General features: G+C 37.1%; 2 protein-coding genes across 8 annotated transcripts in view; both read right to left on the bottom strand.

The window, feature by feature from the left end:
* Positions 1–24,597, bottom strand: part of CIRSR (corepressor of RBPJ and splicing regulator) — a 501,165-nt gene that overhangs the window by 465,914 nt on the left and 10,654 nt on the right. The gene's annotated exons all lie outside the window — the stretch shown is intronic.
* Positions 1–24,597, bottom strand: part of CHN1 (chimerin 1) — a 197,951-nt gene that overhangs the window by 8,016 nt on the left and 165,338 nt on the right. For 6 of the 7 annotated variants that reach the window (XM_007965409.3, XM_073019827.1, XM_073019829.1 and 3 more), the window contains 4 exons: positions 15,334–15,418; positions 4,703–4,876; positions 3,903–3,980; positions 1,369–1,506 (listed from right to left, as the gene is read on the bottom strand). In XM_007965409.3, coding sequence (XP_007963600.1) covers positions 1,369–1,506; positions 3,903–3,980; positions 4,703–4,876; positions 15,334–15,418 — 475 coding nt within the window. The remainder of the gene's footprint in view (positions 1–1,368; positions 1,507–3,902; positions 3,981–4,702; positions 4,877–15,333; positions 15,419–24,597) is intronic. The other variant, XM_073019830.1, reaches the window with a different exon arrangement.

A 24,597-nucleotide genomic window follows, 5' to 3' on the forward strand; every position in this document is an offset into this window, starting at 1 on the left:
ACTTACCCGTCTGGAGAGGAAATGTCTGCCCCATGAGACAAGGATGTGTGAGATCCTCACACAAATTTTCATGATCAGCCCTGAGTCCATAAGAGACCTAGAATTTGTCAGGCTTTCTAACCTAATGCTTTGAAAGAATTCAGTGTAATTCTCATGGCTGTTCTCTACATGGGAGCTTGAGCTGACCCACAAGAAATCAGGGCTCCATGGAACTAACCACAAAAATTCTCCATAAACGCCCTGAAAGGGAAACTAAAATTTAGAACAAAGAAAGACTGTACTTCATGAAATTCCCAAGTCAAAAAGCAAATTAGTGTTACTAAGGAAGTGATGTTATCATTTAAAGATGAAGACAACATATGGTTTTAAAGAGAGAAAAGCAAAGTGACAGAAATAGCCTATCTTTTCCAAAAAAACCAGTAATGCTAATACTTAAAACCATTAAGAATTCCCTTCTTTAAAAAATGAAATGTGAATTACAGGTACGATTTTTACAGCATAAACTTTGACAAATAAACCTTTGCTTTTTCTCCTTTTCATTTCAACTAGAATTTAAAAAAACTTCTTGATATAAAATAGTGCTTTTTAAAGTATGATCTGTGGGCCAGCACCAGTTTGCTAACTGTTAATAGTCTGCATTAACTTATATGAGTACAGAAACTGAGAATAAGAATTTAGAAACATATAGCAATCTGACAGAAATCTTATGCTTGCTGAATTTAATAAAAGATAGTTGGGTTTTTGTTTGTTTTTGTTTTATTTCTTGAGACAGAGTTTTGCTCTTGTTGCCCAGTCTGGAGTGCAGTGGCGCAATCTCGGCTCACCACAACCTCCGCCCCAGGTTCAAGCAATTCTCCTGCCTCCACCTCCTGTGTAGCTGGGATTACAGGCATGCACCACCACACCCAGCTAATTTTTTGTATTTTTAGTAGAGATGGGGTTTCACCATGTTGGCCAGGCTGGTCTTGAACTCCTGACTTCAGGTGATCTGCCTGCCTCAGCCTCCCAAAGGGCTGGGATTACAGGCATTAGCCACCACCGGCCTGGTTTTGTTTTTTTAATTTTACTTTTCCAGTTATTCATTTTTATTTTATTTTACAAAAGCATTGGCCTACGTCTAAAGAGCACTGGTATAAGCCTTATTTTGGAAAATGAGGTTTAGCACATTACAAAGAAGCTTCTCATGGTATTAAGTCATAAAATAATCTACGTTACAGAACAATGCAAAATTCTTGTGAGTATATTAACCATAGAGAGAGGCAAAGGGGAAATATTTCAAAAATGCATTCAAGTTAACCAGAAAACCAGGAAGAGTGATTACCAAGAGGAGGTTGTCAGGTTATTTGAAATACATGCATTCATACTTACTGGCAGATTCTATAAACTTAGGGTAGGCATCATATGTAATGAGTGGAATTGGCAAATCCCTGAAGTACAGTTTAAGTGCACCAGTGATAATGTTGATATCTTCATACATGTTCACAGAAATATCTGCCTTCTCACCATCTTTTAAGGATGTTGAAAGAAACAAAAATAAATATCTGGATTCACAGCACTGTTTTAATGAAAGACATATCTGTATATAAATCAGATTTTAAAGATTAGCAATGTTTCAGTTTTTAACATGAAGTTTAGTGTGCTACATGTCACATATTAATGATTAATTTTCTGTGAAAGAGCCTGTTCTGATCTCCAGCATGCCTCACCTGCCCTACCAGACAGGTTAAGCTCCCCAGTTATTAATATTTTCCTTTATAGCCCTTATTAAAATAAAGTCAATAGCTACTGTGTGATTATTATTTAAAGTGAGCCCTCCATGAGTGCAAGGACTAAGCATACATGGTTAACCATCGTATCTAAAGTAAAGAATATGGTGCCTGGCATATAGTAGCTGCTTAATATTTTTGAGTTAACGAATCAATGGAAAATAGATTTAGACAAGCTAGGAGCCTAAAAGAGTAACATGCCGGGGCTTCCTATGTACGTTGTTATTAAACTGGTTCTTTTAAAACCTGCTTTTTAGTAAATATACACAGATACACAAATACATTCTTCCACCTGTATTATCTATTTACTTATTTTCTGTTTTGAAATAATGCAAACAAATCCTGGAATCTGATATCTATGTACTACATTCTAAGTAGGGCTATACCATATCAGCACAGTCTATAATATCTGTTTCCTGATTGTTTCTTTACTTTCTGCTCTTTCCTCTACCAGGCTAGGGCTCTTCTGGGGTAAAGCTCATGAGATTTTATTTGCTTTGACCATGGATCTCTCACTGTACTTGTCACATAAGTATCTGTGATTCCACCAAAGGACAAAATGTAGCAGAGGTATAATGGCAGCTGCTGACGTCAGAGTAGTCAGCTTTCCATTCAGTGACTAAGCTGGGGAAGATTTCCCCAAACTTGCCTTTTTACCTTGGCTCTTAAATGAATTCATTCCCGCATCCTATCTTTCTTGGATCTCATTACTTGAGGTTTATGTCTCTCAGAAGTGATCATCCTTAATTATTCTAAATTATTTTGCTCTGTTTATTTGATATCCTATTCCTTTGAACATGCATGAAATTGGGCAGTATTTATATACAGAACTGATTTTAATGATCTGAGTCACTGGCTTCCTGTAACTCTTGTTAAAATCCTTTGCATCATTCCTACAGATCTTGCAGATGAGTGCTGGTACACTCATCTGCAAGATCTGGCCTTGGGAGGCCAAAGACTGGCCCCCAGCAGTGTGGCTACAGGGAGCCAAGGTGAGCTCTCCATTAATTTTAAAATCTGTTACTGGTGTTTTCAGGTCACAAAATGGTTGTCTCATATTTTCAATAGAGGAAACTGTGCCATTTCTTTGTTCTCTGGGGTCCATAGGAACATTCAATTTCTTTGTCAGTGTGAATTTAGTTTTGAGACTCGTAGCCAGAGGCTGGGAATGGACATGCTCAGCTGTAGAGCTTCCAGAGTAAAGAGATGCTTCTTCCCGTTCACCCTGTCAGAGATTCAGGACTGCTCTTCCTGATGCTTATTCGGAGTGAATACACCATTACTTCACCTCCCTTTCTTTGCTCTTAATCACGCACTTGGGCTGGCCTTGTTTCCCTCAGGTTGGTAATGAATATTTAATTATTTTTGCTTTCTGCCTCTGTTGCCTACAGGAGGTCTGTGAAAGGGAGAGGTTTCTGTGATAGAACTGGAATACGTACTTGCAAAGGAAAGTGGTTCTTTAAAAGATCACTAACTCTTACTCCTTTACTTCCTGTATTCAAGGCTACAGGTCTTCTTTGGAACCACCTTGTTCTAGTCCTTAAAGCAAAGACAAATTGGAGAACCATGGAAGCAAATCTTAATTTAAATGTTAGCTAAGAAAATTAAGCTCCACTGAGCTTTTCTTTGACTAGGCCCCTTCTCCTACAGTGGCGGATGGGAGCCCCACGGAAGGCCACTAAAGCTGCTTTCAGCTTTCTGGCCCCAACACACGAGTCCGGGCTTGGGTCTCAGCTCATCGAAGATGGTGATGAAGATGCCAGGGGGGCATGGATGACAGGCAGGGTGAGGTGGGTTAACTCAAGCCTGAGAAGCCTGAGATCTGTAATGGTATAGATCCTACTCTTTATTCTATCGTTTTTGGCGAATGTAATTGCTCTGTATTTTGGTGAACATGGACCAGCCTTGGATACTCAAATATTGGTAACATAGTTTTATTTTATACTTCTTTTGCACTCTGAAATTTGACTGTTTAATAATTACAACTCACAAAAAAGAAAAAAATTATAAGCTAAGTTTTTAAATTTGGTATAATAATCATCGATGATTTAGAAAAAATAATGCAAAAAATACCTCATAAGAAATTTAGCAAAGAGTATTATTGTCTTAAGTTATGGAACATTGTGAAAAACATACCTCTGTCGAAAGCCATCTTGACATCTTCAATTAGGTCACTAAATCCTGATACTCGGTATAGTCCTTCAGAATTAAGACCTGACAAATAAAACTAGTTAGTTTCTTTGAATTATGTCTTTTCTTCAGATTTTAACTTTTCACACTTTAAGCTGGGAGGTAATGTGTCAGAAGAAATAAAATATACATGTTTAGAAATCTTTTCACACTCTTCTCCCAAAATAAAATGATTTCACACACAGTTCTTTAACTCTTACCTATTGTCACCTGAATATCATCTGGCTCATCATTTGGTCTAATTAAGTCAAATATGTTAAGTCTTAAGGGAAATAATTCATCACCCCAATTACATCATAAATTCTTTTACATAACAGAAGACTAAGATAAAATATAGGCCTGTTTTTCCCAAGTGGGAAAGAATAATTAGGATGCAGCTCTGTTTTCGGCTTTAGATAGTTTCAGTAAAGCATTTACACTTTTGCTTCTTGAACCAAATAAAAATATAAAAACTGAAAAATGAATTTGTCTTTACCTGTCAACTTTTGCAGACTGGAAGCATCATCTATAAATATATGTTTATATAAGCATATTTGCTATACTTGGTTAAATGTACCTTGAAATCAAGCTATTTAATTACTTGTTAAATTAATTCATTTCAGTCTTTGAGATCATTTGACATATGAAACCATTCCCCTCCAAATTACAGAAGACAACCGAATTGTGCAATGAGGTACCCAAAAGGCATCAGGACTGGTACTGGTAGTGAAGGGAGACCACTGCAACCCACACTGCAAATGCCTCACCTCTAGACTCAATCTCTCTGATGCACATGTCTACTACCATTGGCCGCTTAGTGGTGTGTGCTTTCACGAGCGTTGTAAGGTCACAGCTGTACACCTTTTTGACATGCTTCAAGTCTGGTTTACAGTCATTTGGGACCATCTTGGAACACTGCTTATGAACATTCAAACCACAATCTAAGAAAAGAATAAAGAAAGGAAACATTCAATATTATTTTCAGAGTTTTGAGCATTCTGGAGTGTTAATTTTAGCAAAAGGCACTCCAGCTTGAATTAGGTTTTAAAGTGGACTAGACTCCAGCAGTTCCTTCTGGGTGGGAAAACAATATTCTCATCTTTTCTCTTGGAACGATTTGGTTATAAGCCAGGAGACCAGAATTCTTGCTCATGCTTCATCATTTAATTGCTATATGATCTCAGGAGAATACAATGAAAAATCAAAATTAGTAAGTGTTTAATTCAAAGTCCACAAAATATGTCAAATAGCCAATAAAAAATTAACCCATTTCTCTAAAGTTACATAAAAAGTTTATTTAATGTGGGGTATAATTGTATTCTAAGTATATGTGATATAAAGTGGAATTGGACCTCCAAAAGTAGGAGTATCCAGGGCCCTCTTAAAATGGTGCTGCTCAAGTTTATATCTATCCGTAATCCTCTCTCTCTATATATGATAACTAATATATAAATTCCTCTAGTAGCTGGAAATAGCTGTAACTATTATTTATTGCTATACTATTACCAGCTAACATTTATTGAGGGCTTACTAGTGCCAGGCACTATTCTAAGTGCTTTACATTTATTATTTCACTTAAACTCACAAAGCTCTATGAAACAGGTACTTTTTTCCCTCATATTATACCTGAGAAAACCAAGCACACAAGTAATAAGTAATTTACCCAAGGCCATGCATTTAGTACACAGTGCAGCAGAACTCAAGCCTATGGATGATTCTAGAGTCCACATTTTAAAAATGTTTACTGTTTAATTACAAAGGATATAGCTGAAAAGATGTACAGAATGAGGAATGGGGAAAGGAATGTGGTGGTTCCAGCCCTCCCTGGGTGCATCACCCTCTAGGAACCACCACATGTTCAGCTATCTGGAAGCCCCTAGAGTCAGTCCACAATTTTAACACCTAGACACATACTGCCTCTACTGAAGTTACTCTTTTGCTTTGTAATTTTACTTAGTTATAACTCCTAAGATGCCAGAAACCAAACATTTTCTAGTTAATATTGTGAGACACTTTATTTTTCAACAAGAAAAGCACAAAGACATTTTAGATGGGGTAGAGAGGAATACAAATATTTTGTTAAATTAGACTGCAGAGTGAGAAACCATACCTAAATAATTCAACTAAAATAAATGTCATTTTTATGTTTTAAAAGAACATAACCTATTTGTTTTTAAGTTCATAAAAACTTGATGTTGACCTCTTGTAAATCCAGTCCAAGTGGCCAATATATGATTTATAGCCAGGTCTTAAGGAAGTCAATTTGAAAATCGTACAATGCCATTCAGTTTTGCTTGCTGTTTCTGGCAGAAAAGGGATCCTAATATTCACCTCACAAAATTGTTATGAGAATTAATGAGCCAATGCATTCAGGTGCTCTGAATGTTGTAAAATGCTAGACAAATGCTGGTGATCATTATCATGACTTTTGGTAAAAGTTATTAGCTGTGATCTAGTTATATATAGCGGTAACAGTTAACAGAGACAAGGAAAATTAGCCAAAACTTACAAACAATATCATTGTTTCATTAAATGTGTAGACACTGACAACTTGAAGTAAGAAATTAAGGCCTGTGGCAACTCTAGGGAAAGAATTCATATGAACTGAGCACCTCCAGGTACAAAGAAAGGCTAGGTGTCAAGTGAAGCTGGGTCTCTGCATATGTGTGGAAGATGGCATCACCAGTGCTAATGGTGCCAAAAGTTATCACCCCTAAGGAACGTCAGCTTGTGAATACAGAATGGCTTCCAGAACAAACAGCTCAATCTGCGCTATCTGAACAAATGACCCAACACTATTCCATATGATTAATGTCCAAATGACTTCAGAACCAAGTCCCAAATTCTTCTTTATCTCTGTATTAGAGAATACATAAGAGATGTGATTCAATCATAAGGCAAACCAACTGTCCACTTAAAAGATCTCCTGTCTCCTGAATATTTTAATGTTTTGGGTAACTTTTATAACTTAGACTTCAGTCTAGAATTTATTAGCTATGTGATTTTGAGTGAGCTGCTCAAATTTTCTGTACCTCAGTTATGTAAAATGGGAACAATAATAACATTTATTAGAGTTCATGTGAGGCTTCAATGTTAATATATGTAAAATGCATACATGTAGTAAACTGTGTTTACCATAACTATGTTGTTGTTTAGAAAAATGAAATAACACTTTGAGAGGCTTTTTCTATGTAGTACCTCAAGGTTGTCAATCAGCTTAAGGTTAGAAGCTAAGGTGAACTCAAGGCTAAAAATTTCATATTCGTCAGATGTGAAAGCCAGGTCCTGAAAAGGAACTGGATAACTGGGGATACAGATGCTTCCATATCTACACTGTTCTTAATGTATTTCATTTAAATAAAAGGATCCCCAAGTAAGTAATGCATCATTTCTCTCTCGACTGCTTTTGCCATATTTGGGGAGTTTTCAGCTATTAATTTTTTCAAATATTTTTTCAGCCTCTCATTCTTTATCTTCTTTTGGGATTCCAACAATACAAATGCTTAAAAGTTTTGTCATGGTCCCACTGGTCTCTGAGGCTCAGTTCACTTTTTAAAATCTATTTTCTAAGCCAAGCATGGTGACTCACACCTATAATTCCAGCACTCTGAAAGGCTGAAGTGGGAGAACTGCTTAAGGTCAGGGGTTTGAGACAAGCCTAGGCAACATAGTGAGACCCTGTCTCTACAAAAACTTTTAAAAATTGGTGATTGTGGTGGTGTGTGCCTGTAGTTCCAGCTACTCAGCGGGCTTGAGGTAGGAGGATTGCTTGAGCCCAGGTGGTCAAGGCTGCAGTGAGCTATGATCACACCACTGCACCCCCGCCTGGATGACAGAGCGAGACCTTCTCTTAAAAAAAAAAAAAAACCTTAAAAAATACATATTTTCTCTTTGTTGTTTGACTTGGATAATTTCTACTGATCTTCACTTCAAGTTCATCTTCACTCTGTCATGTCTGTTCTGCTACTGAGCCCATAATCCGGTGAGTTCCTTTTAGTTATTATATTTTTCAGTTCTAAAATTTCTATTTGGTTCTTCCTAATATCTATTTCTTTTCTGATATTTCCTTTTTTTTCATTTGTTTCAAGAGTGTTCATAATTGCTTGTTGGGGCATTTTTTATGACAGTTGCTTTTCTTGTCTGATAACTACAATATCTGTGTCATCTTGATGTTGCTACTGGTGTCTGTCAATTGTCCTTTTTTATTTAAGATTTTCCTTGTTATTTCCAGAGTAACTTTTGATTAGTAATTCTGAACTGTATCCTTGATATTTTGAGTATTATTTGACTCTCGTTCCTACTAAATCTTTAAAATTGTAGCCTGTAGTCAATCTGTTTGGATTTAGAATGCCCTTTTGTAACCCGTGATCCAAATGTTAACCTAGTTTACAAAGTTTTTTTTAATACTACTGCAGTGCTATTGTTTCTGCCCCACTTGTCTATTACTCAAATGGTAGGGCTCTGCTCCACATTCTTTGTGGCACTGGCACTGGGTGGGAAGGAGAGTACTGCAGGTAGGGTTGAAGTCAAAGCTGTGCCCACAAACTTGGTTGGGGAATAGTACTATTTTACATGTAACTGCACGGTGGGCATAGATGATAGAGTTCTCACCACTCTCAGCTGCCTCATTACTGCAGGTTAGGGATAAAGATACAGCTCTCCCCATAGACTTGGGCTGAGAGGGTGCTGCTTCTACTATAGGGTGGGGAAGAAAGTCAGGATCCCACTCTCAAGCTCAGCAAAGGAGGGATACCAGTTTCTGCAAGGCAGGAATGGAAGGAAGCTAGGGTTCCACTCACAGGTTTGCAGTAGAGTGCACCACTGCTATTGCAAGACGGTGGTGGAAAACTAGGTTGTACCTACAGACTCTGCTGCTGCAGCATCCACTGACAAGGTGTAGCAGAAGGGTCTCTGTTTACCTAGAGAATGGAAGGTATGGCTGAAAGGTTTCTGTGTTGCTGGGCTGCCCTTTTCCCACTGCGTTAGGTAGAAAGAACGCCTTTTTTGGGGATTATTTTTAATCTCTGCCAGTTGGCATTTATGGTTCGTGGGCTTCTCTGGTGACCAGGCTGGGATACATTGGAGGTTAAAACAGACAAAATTAGCCACCAGGGAACTCACTGCTAGGCTGTGGAATCCTGAGGTGCTTAGTCTGCCTTCCAACTTTTACAGTCTTCTGATAGTTGATGTATATGTTTTGTCCAGTGCCTTTTGTTATAATTATTGGGAGTAATAAAAGCATATTATCCACCTTGTTCCAGAACTGGAAGAACTCTTATAACTATGTTTTAGAAGCATGAAATTCAACAAGCTTCAAAATCTAATAATAGTGTTGATATACTTCATACTTTAAGGGTAATACACACAGGTCACAGATTGAGTCAGAAAGGGCTCTTGGTAAAAAGCTATCCCAATATGTTCATTTCAAGCTGAAGACAATGAGGTTGAGAGAGGCTAAATGACTTGTTGAGGTTACTCAGCCAGAAAGTGCTAGAACTGACTTTGAAATGTTAGATTGCTGATTCCCAGCCTGTCCTCTTCCCACTGGGTCATACACAAACCACTTTTCCCCACGTATACCATACAGTATATCATGTACTCGTGGTTATATTTTCCATTATTGAAGATGAATTTGCTATTTTCAACCTCTTATTCAAAAATGTATATTGTACTAATTATTCATTGTATAGATTTGAGTTTAAAAAACACTGCTATATTTTACCCAAATGAGTCCCCTTACAGATATCTATATATATAATTGATCTGGTAGGGTTTTTAAAATGCAGTGATAAAACTTGTTTTGTTATATTCTTTCCCTATGTATAAAAATCCAGTAGAAAGCAAAAAAGTAAAATTGTGATGCATATACATAAAACATCTGAATGGCACTAATGGTTTTGTATTGACTTTTTTCCTTTGAATGTTTGGAGTCATCCCCCAATGTTTTTTTTTTTTTTTTAAACAGGGTCTCACTCTGTCACCCAGGCTGGAGTCAATGGCGCGATCTTGGCTCACTGCAACCTCTGCCTCCCGGTTCAAGTAATACTCATGCCTCAGCCTCCTGAGTAGCTGGGACTACAGGCACGCGCCACTATGCCCAGCTAATTTTTTGTATTTTTAGTAGAGATAGGGTTTCACCATATCAGCCAGGCTGGTATTGAACTCCTAACCTCAGATAGTCCACCCACCTTGGCCTCCCAAAGTTCTGGTATTATAGGTGTGAGTTACCACGTCCAGCATTCATCTCCCATTTTAAACATCAGCAGGTTCCTAAGTTTATTTTTGACTCAGTGAAGACTGGATAAACTGATGAGTGAGCTCAGATTTAGGTATTTAAGAGGAGGGAAATGTTTTTTAAACTGATGTTCTCTCTTTTATTTCAATAAGATAAAACTATGCGAAAATATTAGTATGTTATGCTCAATTTTAACAATATATCTCAAAGGCTAAATTTTTGGTGGACTGGATATGAAGTCTTTGCCAAAGATGGCAAAGTCATTAAAATCTGCTTTTTATACACTTACATTCACAGTGCAATTCACTAGCCCTGAGCTTGCTCTGAAAACTGCTGCTTCAGGGACTAACAGTGTATCAAGATTTCAGCTTGCCATTAAGGCTTTATTTGGTTTTCATACTTATTTATTAAAGTCATATAACTCTTATATAGTTCCATTTCTCTCAGGGAAGCTCTATACTACAAATAATAATAGTAATCAAAGGTCCATAAATGATTTCATTTGTTGAATCTCTTGGTTTGGTAGGTTATTTTTATGTTACTATTAAACCACATTTCTCTTTTCCAATTTCTCAAGTTAATAAGCATAGAATAAACATATGAAAGGAGGAATAAAAAATTCAAGTCACATTTTATTCTATACTTTCTTAAAAATATTTATATTAGACTACCAACTTTAGGTTACTTTCAAATCTTCTGGCGCTTGATTTTGCTAAAACCCAGGTTTTATATCTAGAGAGCACAGAAATCAATTTTTTGAAAGGAATAGCTGATATTTACATTCTATTGACAGGATTAAAGGATAATATAATTATGTTAAGATTTGAAATTATAATCATTCTCTCTGAATGTTCATATTTTAAATAATGGCAAAATTTGTTTTGAAACATATCTGCTTTTTTTCCCCCAGGAAAGTGGAATCGTTTGTATTTTAATATGCATCAGAATTATTTTCATATGCAAAATTAAGAAGAATGCTTTATTCTTTGGGATATTGATGAAAATATTGTTTCCAATTAAAAGGGACTCCATGAAACTTTTAAGCAAGTCTTACCAATTTCTCACTGGCTTACAAGGACAAACATAACTCTTTAGGTACAATCAATCAAAACCATAGTTAAAATAAAAAACATTACTTCCACTTATTTTCTTCAACCTAAAAGGGCTTGTATACCTGAAGTAATAAATACTTACACTTTACTATTAGGAAAACTCCTGCCATTTCCCTTTGGAGGCAGCAAAGATAATGATAAACTGAAAATAGGAAGTCACTTTCATAAACAACCCACATTAAACTGACATGTCTGATTTGAAATAATTATCTTTCTTAATTTCTTAGAATATTCTGGTAAGGCTAAGATGAAAACAATTCAGGAATGCTGCTGGAATAATCTTTTTTTAAAGACAAATGTTTGACAGTCTCAATGATTACATAATAATAACCTATAAGCTTCCCTTTCATAAATTAAAAAAAAACTATTCAAAGGAACTATTCTAAATGAACAATGACCATCCTTTGAACTTGATTTTTAAAGGCTACCTACTCGGGTCATAAATATTCTAGCCGGAGGAGCACCGTTTCCAATCTGCAGTTAGCTATGCCCTTGCAATATCACTTTCTTCACTTCAGAGGAGGCTACAGGAAGGGTGACTTCAGTGGGTCAGACTGTGTAATGCCTGCGATGTCACCTTGCACTGCGTGGTTTTGAATAGCCCATGTAACGTAATGATTAGCATTCTCAGGATTGTCCCTGCTGCTCCCTCAGTTGTCCTTATCACTGTGGTGTGCTTAGCAGCAAGCCAGCGTTTTCAGTCCTGAAGGGACAGCTTGCCTGGTATTAGCTGGATTTAGTCTGACTCCTACAGCAACTTTGCCAGCCTGGTGGTTGGAACATCACCCAATACCTTTACATGATGTTTAAAAAAGGGCTGTGGTGAGGGCTACAAAATTGCTGCTTTTGGCAAACCCCCCTTTAAACATTCCTGACAAGCTCTCTTTTGCCTTGGTGGATTTTGAAAAAAGAAGGCAGAACAAACCAAGCTGTCTCAGGAATCAAAGGCAGATATATACATTTCTTTTCTGACAGCCTGCCATTTTTCTTTGGAAAGAATACCTTTAGTGTTTAGTGGTTAGTGCATTAGTTTACAATTGCTGCTGTAACAAATTATTAATACCACAAACTCCTGAAACATCAAGCATATATTACAATTCTGGAGATCAGAAGTTCAAAATCACTTTCACTGGGCTAAAATCAAGGTGTTAGCAGGTCTGCATTTCTTCTGAAGGCTTAGGGAAGAATCCATTTCTTTCCTTGCCTTTTCCAGTTTCCAGAGACCACCTGCATTCTTGGCTTGTGACTCCTTCCTGTCTTCAAAGCCGGCAGCATAGCATCTTCTCTTCCCTTTGACCTCTGCTTCTGTCCTTATATCATCTTTATCAACCTCTCGCCTCCCTTTTATAAGGATCTTTATGATTGTGATTATACTAGGCCTCCCTTGACAATCCAGGGTATTCTCCCTGCTGTGGTTTGAGAGTGTCACCTCAAAAATTCAGGTGTTGCCAATGTGACAGTACTAAGAGATGGGACCTTTAAGAGATGATTCGGTTATGAGGGCGCCTCCCCTGTGAATGGGATTAGATGCTCTTATAAAGGGGCTTGACAGAGGGAGTTGGCCCCTTTTATACTCTTCTGCCACCTCCTGAGGACACTGCATTCTAGGCACCTCCCCTCTGGACGACACAGTTTTCTAGGCACCATCTTGGAAGCATAACTTGGACCCTCACCAGACACTGAACCTGCTGGCAGCTTGATCTTGGACTTCCTGGCCTCCAGAACTATGAGAAATACATTTCTATTACTTATAAATTACCCACTCTGTGGTATTTTGTCATAGCAACCCAAAACTCCCCATCTCAATATCCTTAATTTAAACGACATCTGCAACATTCTTCGTGCCATGAAAGGAACAAGGAATGTTGTTGTGGGAATTAGAAGTGGACATCTCTGGGGACCTATTTTTCAGCTGATCACAGCTAGTGTACACTCTCTCTTTAAATTCTCAATTCTTTGCATTTGGATTTAGATAGTCAAAGGCCAGATGAGCCTCAAAGCCACTTTAGACCTAAGAATCCCACTGTCAATCCAAATATAATTAGTTGTCATAAAAAACAGAACGAATTCAAATCCCAACCCTCTGTGTTTTCAAAATGAGTTGATTCGTGCTTGTATTACACATTAATATGGTTCAAATCACACTGAATATAATCCTTTTAAGGACAAGATATAACATAAAATGAAAAATCTCAAGACTTTTCTTTCAATTCCTGACCTTTACTCACAATAAGAGGTAGAGGCTATTAATGTGGGTGGCTGGGGAGATGGGGATGAATTCTTTCTCCTTTCCCCCATATTATTGTCATGATAAATGTTCCAAAACATTTCTTTCCAACGTGATTGGGGTTGTAGCATATTCCCAAAGATTATTCATAGGTGCTGTACCTGTTCTCTATTAATAGCTAAGAATTCTTATGTAGATGGCCTTCACTTTTTCAAAATGGAAATGATATACACCCTTACTCATGAAAGAAAAGCTTTTGTGACAGCCATAAAACATTTAAAAAACTGTTGCAGGGTATCAGCTGGTCAAGACAGTCTCATAAAGGCAAATTAGGCTCATTAAGATCATTGTTCTCCAGTAGGCAATTTGTGCTTTGGAAAGAGTATTCCATCTGCCTTTGTGAAACTGCAAGGCAGACTGCCTCAATACCTCCACTTTACCAACACTTTCCATTCTACTGTTTCCCTCCAGAGCAAAGGCACAACCATAGCCTTCTTCATGATGGTTCCTCATCCCAACTCTGGATAACCACCAGCCACAGCAAGGCTTTCCTCATACACTCTGAGCTTTGACTCTGAGCTGAGGCGCTCCCTGACGAACACCTTTGCACAGCTCCAAGTCCACACATGTAGGATTCTTATCCCACTCCCTGTGGCAGGAAGGTCCTTGAATGGTAATATATGCCTGGAACCTTATAACATTTTAGTGATACTAAGGGAATAATAACTGAAAGAAGAGTGACTTGGAACATTTTCATGCAACACATATACCTTACTATTCAAAGGAAATGCAATTTAGAAATAAGAATCAGAACCCGGAAATTCCTGCACATAATGGACAACAAAAATATTCCATTTAAAAATCATGCCACAAAAGAAATGATGTTTATAGTGATAAATCTGACAGTTACTATAGTTACCATTTTGAAATACTTAGTATATTTTTTAGTGTAAAGCTTCATGCTAAAAGACACGTAAGAAGACATTTTTTAGTTTTACAAATTAAATAGCAGAAGGAAACTTTTATGACCAAATACTAGACATTTAAAATTTACATGATTATTTTTAAGCCTATGTCAGAATTTAGAGTAGTTAGGATAAAGGGCCAGTATTCAGTATAGTTGTTCTATACAAATGGATTTCACGTATATAAACAAGTACTTTATTTCACAAAGTATCTCAATACATCCTTGTGTTGGTTATTTCTGTATGTGTAAATCTCATGGTTTCTAAATTTAAATATTCATGGTCATATTTTACAAAAAGTATTGGATGTATTTGATTTCAAAATGTCACACAAAATATTAGTGACTAAGTGGTTTTTCAGAATTTGGTAACCATCTTTGAAGATGAATTCACAGATTTTTAAAGCTTCAATCTGATTTCACAAAAATTTAGTAAGGACAATCCAGCTTAACAAGTTATCTTTAAAATTCAGTTTCCAAGGCAACAATCATAGGTCCCTGTACATTGCTTTAAAAAAATCATTTTTATAAATTTAGTTACTGCAACATCAAAGGCAAGTATTAAATATAACTGCTTTACTTTTATCTCCTTTTATCAGACTTTTTGAACAAGCTGACTTTTCTCTTTTCAGTGGACTAATGCCAGATCCCTAGTGTGCTGTCCATCAAGAGCCAGAAGGTTAAGAGCAGATAAAATATCAAATTTCCAAAGTGGCTGCCTGAAAATCTGGCCTACTGCATGTGCATAATACCAAACCAGGATCCAGCCTACTGGATATGTATAACAACAAGTCTCCTTCTACCTTACCTCTTATAACTTCACAGCTGACTCAATCCAGAGACAAGACAAGAGCTCTTACCTGCACATTTCACTCCCTGAGCAATGAGACCCCACATAAAGTTGGCACAGTATTCACACCAGTGTGGCCCTCTGAATGTATGGACCTGAAAAAAAAAGGGGCAAATTCAGGACAGGGGAAACACATGGATGAGAAGACTGTTTCATATCAAAGCACTACTACACAGGCCACATATTCTATATATACATGAGAGAGAGAGATTGAGAGAGAGACATGGGGTCTCACCGTTGCCCAGGCTGGGCTGCAGTGGTGTATCAGCTCACTGCGGCTCCCTCAAGTGATCCTCCCACCTCAGCCTCCCGAGTAGCTGGGACTACAGGCACAAACAACCACACCCAGATATTTTTTGTAGAGACGGGGTTTCACCATGTTGCCCAGGCTAGTCTTGAACTTCCGAGCTCAAGCATCTGCCTGCCTTGGCCTCCCAAAGTGCTGGGATTACAGGCGTGAGTCACCGCACCCAGCCCACAGTTAGTAATGAAGGGGCAACATGGCTGCATTTAGAAGAATCTTGGTTGAGTGAAACTGACAAGCAGTTAACATTTTTCTCAGAGCTTGATTTCTTCTTTGTTTTAGGAATGATAAATCAGACCAATATTCTGTAACTTACTTTTGAAAACTATATAGTGGAGTTTTCCAATGTCCCCTCAGGTGCAAGCACCCTAATCTACACAAATACTGGCATTTCTATGTACTATGCTATTTCTACAGTACTATGACATGAAAAGGCATCAGCAGCCATATAGAGTATGTCTTGGGTCCTGTCAGGAGCTTTTCAGATAATTTACCTTCTGTGACCATAAGTAGGATCACAGATATTAAAGGAGATAATTATTGATGGGTCACATCAGAATCATAAAGGCCCAATTTCTGTTTAAAACTTTTGATATTTATTATGTTAGCAAAGAGAATAAATGTATTTTAGAAACTGCAGAGCTACAGTTTATCAGAAACATTGTTTAAGTAATTACTCGCTAACCATTCCAGCTCAAAAAGGTTCTTTCTACTGTATTTCTTTTCCTTGAAAAAGAAAGGAATCCCCAAAGAAGAAAGGATTCAAATGTTAAGATACCTATCTCTTTTAAATACAGGAAAGAGAAGGCATTCTACGTTAACTCCGAAGAAAAAATATTGGTAGAATATTTTGCAGAAGCAATGAATCCAAACTCTAAACATTAAAAAATGAAAAAAATTTTTAATATTATCAGTAAATTACGATTTGATTCCAACATAAATATCTGCCAAACCACTACTGTACATAATAAAATTCACAGCTAAGACTGTCATTTTTACAACTGCTGTATTAATGTATTGACTAAGTCTTAGAAACCAAGTAAATGATTTTTAAGACACGAAACTTATTTCAAGTGAAAATACCATAAATGTAAGACATACCATTATGTATTCCATTTAGAAAAACCATACCAATTAAATTATGACAAGCCATTGGTTGTAAGATAAATCCCAAATTCAGAGACATTAAAATGGAAAATGTGCATATAAGAATCAATGAAATATAGTATATCAGAATTCAAAATACTACATTGGCCCAAATATCCATATAAAGCTGCAATGGACAGCCACGGGTTCACTCAAAGCAGGTATGTGCTTGTGACTCTTTGTTCTTGCCAACTGAGTCTGAGTACAAAATTTTATGTTGATTTTGAAAAGAAGGCCATAATCCCTTCTATGTGTTTTATGGAGGAGGGTCAGGAATGCAGGCACAGTTGCCTCTGGATTGTTCACGATGTTCAGAGCCTGTAAACTCAAAGTATTTCCTGGAGTTGCTGAAGTAGAGCCCAAGATCAACATCCAGATACTCTGTAATGTCCCTGTGTTCTTCCGAGTGGATAAAACTGGATAAAGCATGCAATCGTGCTTTCTTCTTATGGGAATGAGTGAAGTAGACAGTGCTGATTCAGAAAGAGAGTTATATAATCATGAAACAGCAACAGAATTGTGAAGCTACTTTTAGAGAAAGTCTTTGGGATGCAAACTCACTTATAGGTTGCCAAACCTCAGGATAATCAGTATCATTTACTTGGTAAGGTGACTAAAGATGCAATGAAAGTATGAAAGAAGTCCCAGGAATTATTTTGTGCCTATCAGTTACCCCATGAGAAAGCGTCTGAAAGTTACACAGGGAGAGCAAAAAGAGTAGATGGTGTTTTGTTTGTTATTAAACAAACAGGCATTTGGGAAACAGCACTGGCTACTGAGCTGTTGTAACAGAAGCAGTCCTTTCCTCACCTTTGGGAAAGTAGCAGTGAATGTGGCATTTCAAAAAGCCTGGGATATTTCTTTGTATTAAATACGCTGAAGGGAGGATTTTAACTGTTTAACTGTCCGAGCAGACCCATGTTCTCCAATGAAAGGGTCACACATGGATCTCAGAAAGCAAACTTTAGGAGATTGTTACTTATTTACAGTTCATTCTTGGGCAGCTTTTTAATGAAGGCATCCTGAGTCATTTGAGGCTGGGTTTTTTTGTTTTTTAAATTGTTTAGAAGGTAGCTTATGTAGCTCTCCATGAAAACGTTCTAGAAATAGGCCTTGCAGAACCAGCAGCTTACAAAACTGTATTTGTATAACAGGGCTTAACTGGATTCCCTTTTGAATTTTTATATCTAAAACTCACTAGAATTTTTATATCTAAAATCCATATATCTCAAGTTTCCTTTGTTCTGTAACCTTTATGACTCTATGACACTGGATTATAGTTGTAAAAAGTTGATTACTGTAGCCTTTGAGTCTTTTTTTATTCCCCTAAAGGTCATCAAAACAAATACTGATTTTATTCATTAATTAGTCATTTTTATTCATTCATAAACATTTATTAAATGATGGCCTATACAAAAATAAAAAGGGGTTTCTCCTACTAAACACGGTGTGAAAATACTCTAAATCAAAATATTTGCAAAGTGTGAGAGAAGCTGGGAAGAGATGCACCCTGTGAGCTAAGTCCTGAGTTGAAAATCAAAGACACAAGGCATGAGAGAAACAATGTGGTGTTTAGAGAACTGCAAGGAAGTTCAGTCTGGGTGGAGTGGAAACGACTGTCCTGGCAGGAGATAGGAGAGGCAGACAGGGCCTTTTCAACGCCTACAGATTTGTATTCTGTCCAGTGAACAATACAGAACCACTGAGGATTGTTAAGGAGAGTGACACGGCGAAGGGGACAAGGCTGAGGGAAGACAGACTAGGTAGGGTGGTGCTATGGCAGTCACCCAGACAACAGACGATATGGATCTGAATTCGGGCACTGCTGACTGAGAAAAAGGGACAAACTGGAGTTATTTAGGAGGCAGAATCAATAGGGCTTGGTAACCAATTGAATCAGAGGCAATGGAGAGGGAAAGAAACTGGTCTATTAGGGTTTAAGGTCTGGTGACTGGGGCAGAATGACATTAACAGAGGTACAAAAGTAGAGAAACTGGTTTGGAAGTGAGGTGGGGAGGACTGTGGAAGGAAAAGCGAAGGCTGACTCATAAGAAAGAGAGGGTCCCTGATGGAGCAAGGCTTTGGAGAAGTCAAATGTTGGAGACAGAATCCAGGGCAGAGCAATTAGATTTGAATACAAGGAAAATCACTTTCCCCCTCCCTGAGTTGGAAGGGAAGAGGGTAAGAGGAGAGAGGCTGGCTATGCAGGACTGGTGGTGGGGCCTGGGGTCAGAAAGCTACAGGAATTCATGCCTGGCAGTCTATAGTCTCTGAGAATCAGGAAGTAAGTTCAGTTGTGGAGCAAAGGAGGAGTTTTGGCAAAGTGGGGAATAGGAACTAGGGCTAAAACTGGCCAGGAATTCAGAGAAGGGTTGCTGGACATGAAAGTAAGTTTCCTTTTTGGGTGATACATTATAAAATCATACTATACCAGCCAGTGTCAAGCACATTAAAGAAAAAGTGATGAATATTTTCTTTTTAAGTGGGTGGTTATGCTTTATCTAAATGTTTCACTTTATATGCAGTTTTACATGATTGGTGATGTTTACATCACATACTTTGCCAACTCAGAAAAAGATATCTTTAAAAAATCAATTGCACAAATTATACAACTTAGAATAGCTTTTCAGTTGTACTGTACCATCTAGCACGATGGTAACAGGTGCTGTTTCCTATAGATAATTCTATAGGCACTGACATCTGCAGATAATTTTGTTTACTAGACATTGTTGTATTTACCTTTTTTAAAAATGATGAAATCCGAATGTAATGAACATTCAAAATATAATTAAAAGGCCATAAGTTGCATCTTGAAGACTATTTGTGTGTCGCAGGATGCTAAGGAAGAACTAGGTGGGATATGTGGGAAAGAAGGCCTGGAGGGGCACCCAAGGGTGCAGGGGCTTGGGCCTGAAGCTCTAGATCACAACAGAGAGCGACTTTTGCCTAGAATTGCCACACCCCCTAGAAATCTGCAATCCATTCCTTTGGGTATGGTGCCTGATAAGACATAATTCAAAAGAACAATCAGTTTCAGCATATTACATTATTAGTGAAGTCAAAAATGGTCCCAAGAAAAGCAACCTTATAAGTGGGCCACATGTTTTTTTCTAGGCCACCTCCAAAGCTTTTGGTCCATCTTGACAAATGAAAGTGACAGAGGATAAGGCATGAATTACACTTTAATGAATAAAGGGCAAAATGAACTAGTTTTAAAGCCCTCTTATGCAACTGGAAAGAAGACCATTTTATTACCATGACATTTGAGGTTGCTTTTAGCCTGTGAACAACTCCTTTCACATTAACCTCTCTGTGAAAACAGAGATGAAAGACTGGATTAATTAATTGATCGCCAGTACAGTCTTATCAGTGAAGGCATTGGTCAGAAGCAGGCTGCAAAGGACAGGGTGGGAGAGGGTGGGCTACTGAGGGGCCCATATGGCACAGGCCAAATGTCATGTGTCTCTTGGGCAAATCAGATAAAAACTGAAGTCATTCTCAGTTGGGCCTGCCATTATTCAGACTAAAATCCTGGCTTACACAAGGGAACAAACACCCTGCTTCTCATCATGTTTATAGCATTCATATCTCCAGTTTGAATGCCAGTAACAGAAACTGAAAAAGAAATCCACGATATGGGAAGATAAAGAAAAATTCACCATTAATCTTCATTATTCCTTTCAAGTCAAAACAGTCTCTTTAGAAATAAGCATGGATACAAATAGCCAAGAAGCATGCCAGGAAAAGCTTGCTGCAAATGTAAGCCACGTTGGAGGTGATATGATCATTATGGGAAATAAAATTTTGCTTGGGAAGGTGGCAATGACATTTCAGCTGCAGCTTCTCATTTGGGACTATGATGAGTCAGTTCTCCAGCACACTATTGGGCAATGAGGGGAGAGAACAGATGAACAAAATCGAAACAAAAGGAATGTAGGTAGGCAGGCAGCTGGGCAGCAAAGTTTTTTCTTCCCTCATTTTTATGTTTAGGGTAACTAGAATGCACTCTTTTAAGTGACCAATGTTTGTCTCACCAAGATGGTCTTAAACTTTTTGGTCCATATGATATGGAATTTAGAAATCAAACCTTAATTTTACCACTTCAGTTTAAAGTACTTTGATTTATACTATTATGCCATGAAAAGAAAATACATAATACTGGCTACGATCATTAGCAAGAAATACATACAGGAGTACTTAAATTGGGAGGAATACTTACTATAGGAGTATCTTTAGTATCAAGGTAATACCTTCTTGCCTTGTTGTTTAGTTATATCTAGTCAAAACTACTAACCACCCTATAACTCTGGAGTAATAATTTATAACAAAGAGCGAGGTTTTGGTTCAGTTAATCACCATGATAATGTCAGTTAAGCACTGACATTATGCTGGCCATTCCTAGTCTTCTTGTCCTGCTCGAATGGATGTGTAATTGATGACCATGGCAGGAAAGGCAGGAGAAATCCATCAGGCACTTGCTGAAACATAGCTTTAAGCATTGGCCAAGGCTAAGTGCCTGGAATAGAGGGGCATGCCCACTGGCCAGCAGCAGGCAGGAGTCAGAGGCACTAGGCAGCTGGGGAAGGGGCCCAGGTGCTAATGGCCTGTACAACCAGCTGCTACAGAGGTGGTCACACAGGGGAGAATTTGCAGGGTCTTTCTGAGCCACATACTTAACCACACAAGTAGTCAACACAGAAGCATCATTTCAAAGAGAATGACAAATGACAGAAAATTGGTGACCTAATTTTAAGGGTAAGAAAATTGTTCAAAATTGAGAGAAATACCGTAAAATCCTACTAGGCATACCCGACCTGCCACTAATAAATGATGTCCCTTTAACTGTGAGCAGTAACTACAGGAAACAGCTAGTAAAATATGGTCATACTACAACAAGACTGACCATTAGTAGGACAGTCACCAGGGCAATATAGTAGTTTAGTTCTGCTCTCACATGAATGTTATAAAAATGGTTTATGTGAGTTGGTACACAAAACAGTATTTTAAATATGTGCAGAAAAAAAAAAATTATCAATTCTCATAAAAATACATTCACCACAATTCAATATAGGCCTTATTAACAGAGCTTAATTTTTTTTAAAGTTTCCTTTATGATCTATACATTCCCAATCACCACTATGTTTTTGAGTGAGAAATATATCTAAAATTACAGAATGAATGCAAAGCTTGCACAGAACTTGCTTAGAATCATAAACAACCACATTAATGCTAGAACACAAACACAACTTCTGGTGTCAATGCTCTGTGCTGAGCTGAAATAGTGGCCCCTCATACAGAACCATCAATCTGAAACCCAGGAAAATATCAAAGTTCTCAAAGCAATCCTTTGATTATTATATGCTACAAGGTACAGATTGTATAATAATAAAAAATATAACCATTAATTCAAAGACACTTTCCATTTCAAAATATGAGTAGAGTATTATAAAATACACAATTTTAATGTTTAGGCTTTTTTTAAGTTTCAAAGAAGCAACTTTCTTTTTAATTTCTTTTCCCCTGATAGCTTTCCAAAGTGAATCACGCTCAAGGTTCAAAAATGTTAAATGCCATAACCTAAAACACTTCTACTTAGAAAGTTAGCTTCATTACTTAGATGAATGAGTTTGTATTCAAATATCAGTAGTAAAAATCAACTCTTTGAAATACCAGTCCCCTAAGGTTATATTATGTAGGTACAATAGGAAAATAAGTAAATGGTTGTGCAGTAAAAACCACTTACATTCCACAGCTGAGTGACAGAAAGTCTCTATACCCACATTATAGATAGGTAACTGAACACTGACATACAGAAAACCCTCAGACCAGTCTATAAAATGTGATCCACAATTCTTTGAAGTTAAGTCTGCATTAATAGATTATTTCCATACAACCAGGTTTCAGTTTCTTTTTGAATTGGTTATAAAAGTAGTCATCTAAAGAAGTACTGTTAACATATATTACAATATGAATGCAAGTATTCCTATAATACACTAAGAAAAAGATCTGACTAAAATGCACAGGAAGTTATTAAAGTATATAGTTAAAACCTTTTTTAAAATCCCAGTACATTCTTGGATTTTAAAAATTGTTTTTCTTCTGTTTCACTGATTGCTGCTTTTACCTTTAATACTGCCTTTTCTCAAGTACTTGGTCTAATTGGTTCTTTTTCTAGTTTCTTAAGGTGGAAGCTTAGCTCTTTGACTTAAGACCTTTTTCCCCCCTTTCTAAATATAAGCATTTAATGATATAAATTTTCTGACAAGTACTACTTTAGTCACATTCTATGAATTTTGATATGTTGTATTTTTCTTTTCAATCAGTTCAAAATATTTTCTAACGTATCTTGTGATTTCTTCTTCAACCCATGTATTTAGCAGTATGTTATTTCATTTATAAGTATGTGGGAAAATTTTCAGATATCTGTTACTGATTTCAAATTTAATTCTGTTGTGGTTGGAGGATATGCTTTGTATGATTTTAACCCTTCCACCTTTATTGATACAGTCATGTGTCACTTAATGATAGGGACACTCTCTGAGAAATGCTTCATTAGGTGAACACCATAGAGTGTACTTACACAAAATCTACATGGTAAAACCTACGATGTGTTAGGCTCGATGGTCTAGCCCTTTGCTTCTAGGCTACAAACCTGTACAGCATGTTACTGCACTGAATATGTAACAGTAACACAGTGGTATTTGTGTATCTAAATGTATCTAAACATAGAAAAGACAGGGTAAAAATATGGTATTATAATCTTATGGGACCACTGTCATAACTGTGGTCAGTTGTTGACTGAAACAGTTATATGACACATGGCTATATTTGTCTTATGGTCCAGAATATTGTGTATCTTGGTGAATCTTCCAGTTCACCTGAAAAGTATGTGTATCCTGCTGTTGTTGAGTGGAGTACTCTATAAGTATCAATTAGGTCAAATTGGTTGATACTGTTGTTCAAGTCTTCTATATTCTAATTTTCTGAATATTCTATCACTGAGAGAGAAGGGTTGAAACTTCTAACTATAACCGTGAATTTGTCTATTTCACCCTCAGCTCAGTTGCTGCTTTATGTATTTTGCACCTTTTATTAGGTACATATAAATTTTAAACTGTTTTATCTTCTTGATGAATTTTACCTTCTTCATTCGCAATATTCCTTGTTCTAAAAATTATGTTTAAAAAAGTACAGTCACTCCAATTTTCTTTGAATTATTGTCTATATATACATATTATTTGCTAGATATAGAATTCCAGGTTAATAGGTTTCTTTTCCCTCAGTTCTTTGAAGATGTTGCTGCATCATCTTGCATAGTTTTTGATGAGAATTTTGCTTTTTCTTTCACTTCTCTGTGCCCTTTATATTTAATGTGGGTTTCCTGTACACAGCGTATCACTGGATCTTGCTTTTTTATCCAACCTGACAATCTCTGCCTTTTAATGGTGTGTTTGAGTCATTTTCATTTAATGTAACTATCAACATGTTTTCTATGCATTCCATTTGTCCTTTATTCCTTTTTTTTCTGTTACATACTCTGAATTAACTGCATATTTCTTATGATTCCATTTGTCTCCACTGCTAGTTTAACTATATCAATTTTAGTTTTGTTCTAAGGTCTAGAACATACACATCTTTTTTTTTTTTTTTTTTTTTTTTTTTTGACAGGGTCTCACTCTGTCACCCAGGTTGAAGTGCAGTGGCACAATCATAGCTCACTGCAGCCTCACACTCCTGGGCTCAAGTGATCCTCCCACCTCAGCCTCTTATGCAGCAGGAATCACAGGCATGTGCCACCACACCCAGCTAATTTTGTCTCTCTCT

The sequence above is a fragment of the Chlorocebus sabaeus genome, chromosome 10, assembly GCF_047675955.1.
Source record: "Chlorocebus sabaeus isolate Y175 chromosome 10, mChlSab1.0.hap1, whole genome shotgun sequence".
Lineage (NCBI taxonomy): Eukaryota > Metazoa > Chordata > Mammalia > Primates > Cercopithecidae > Chlorocebus > Chlorocebus sabaeus.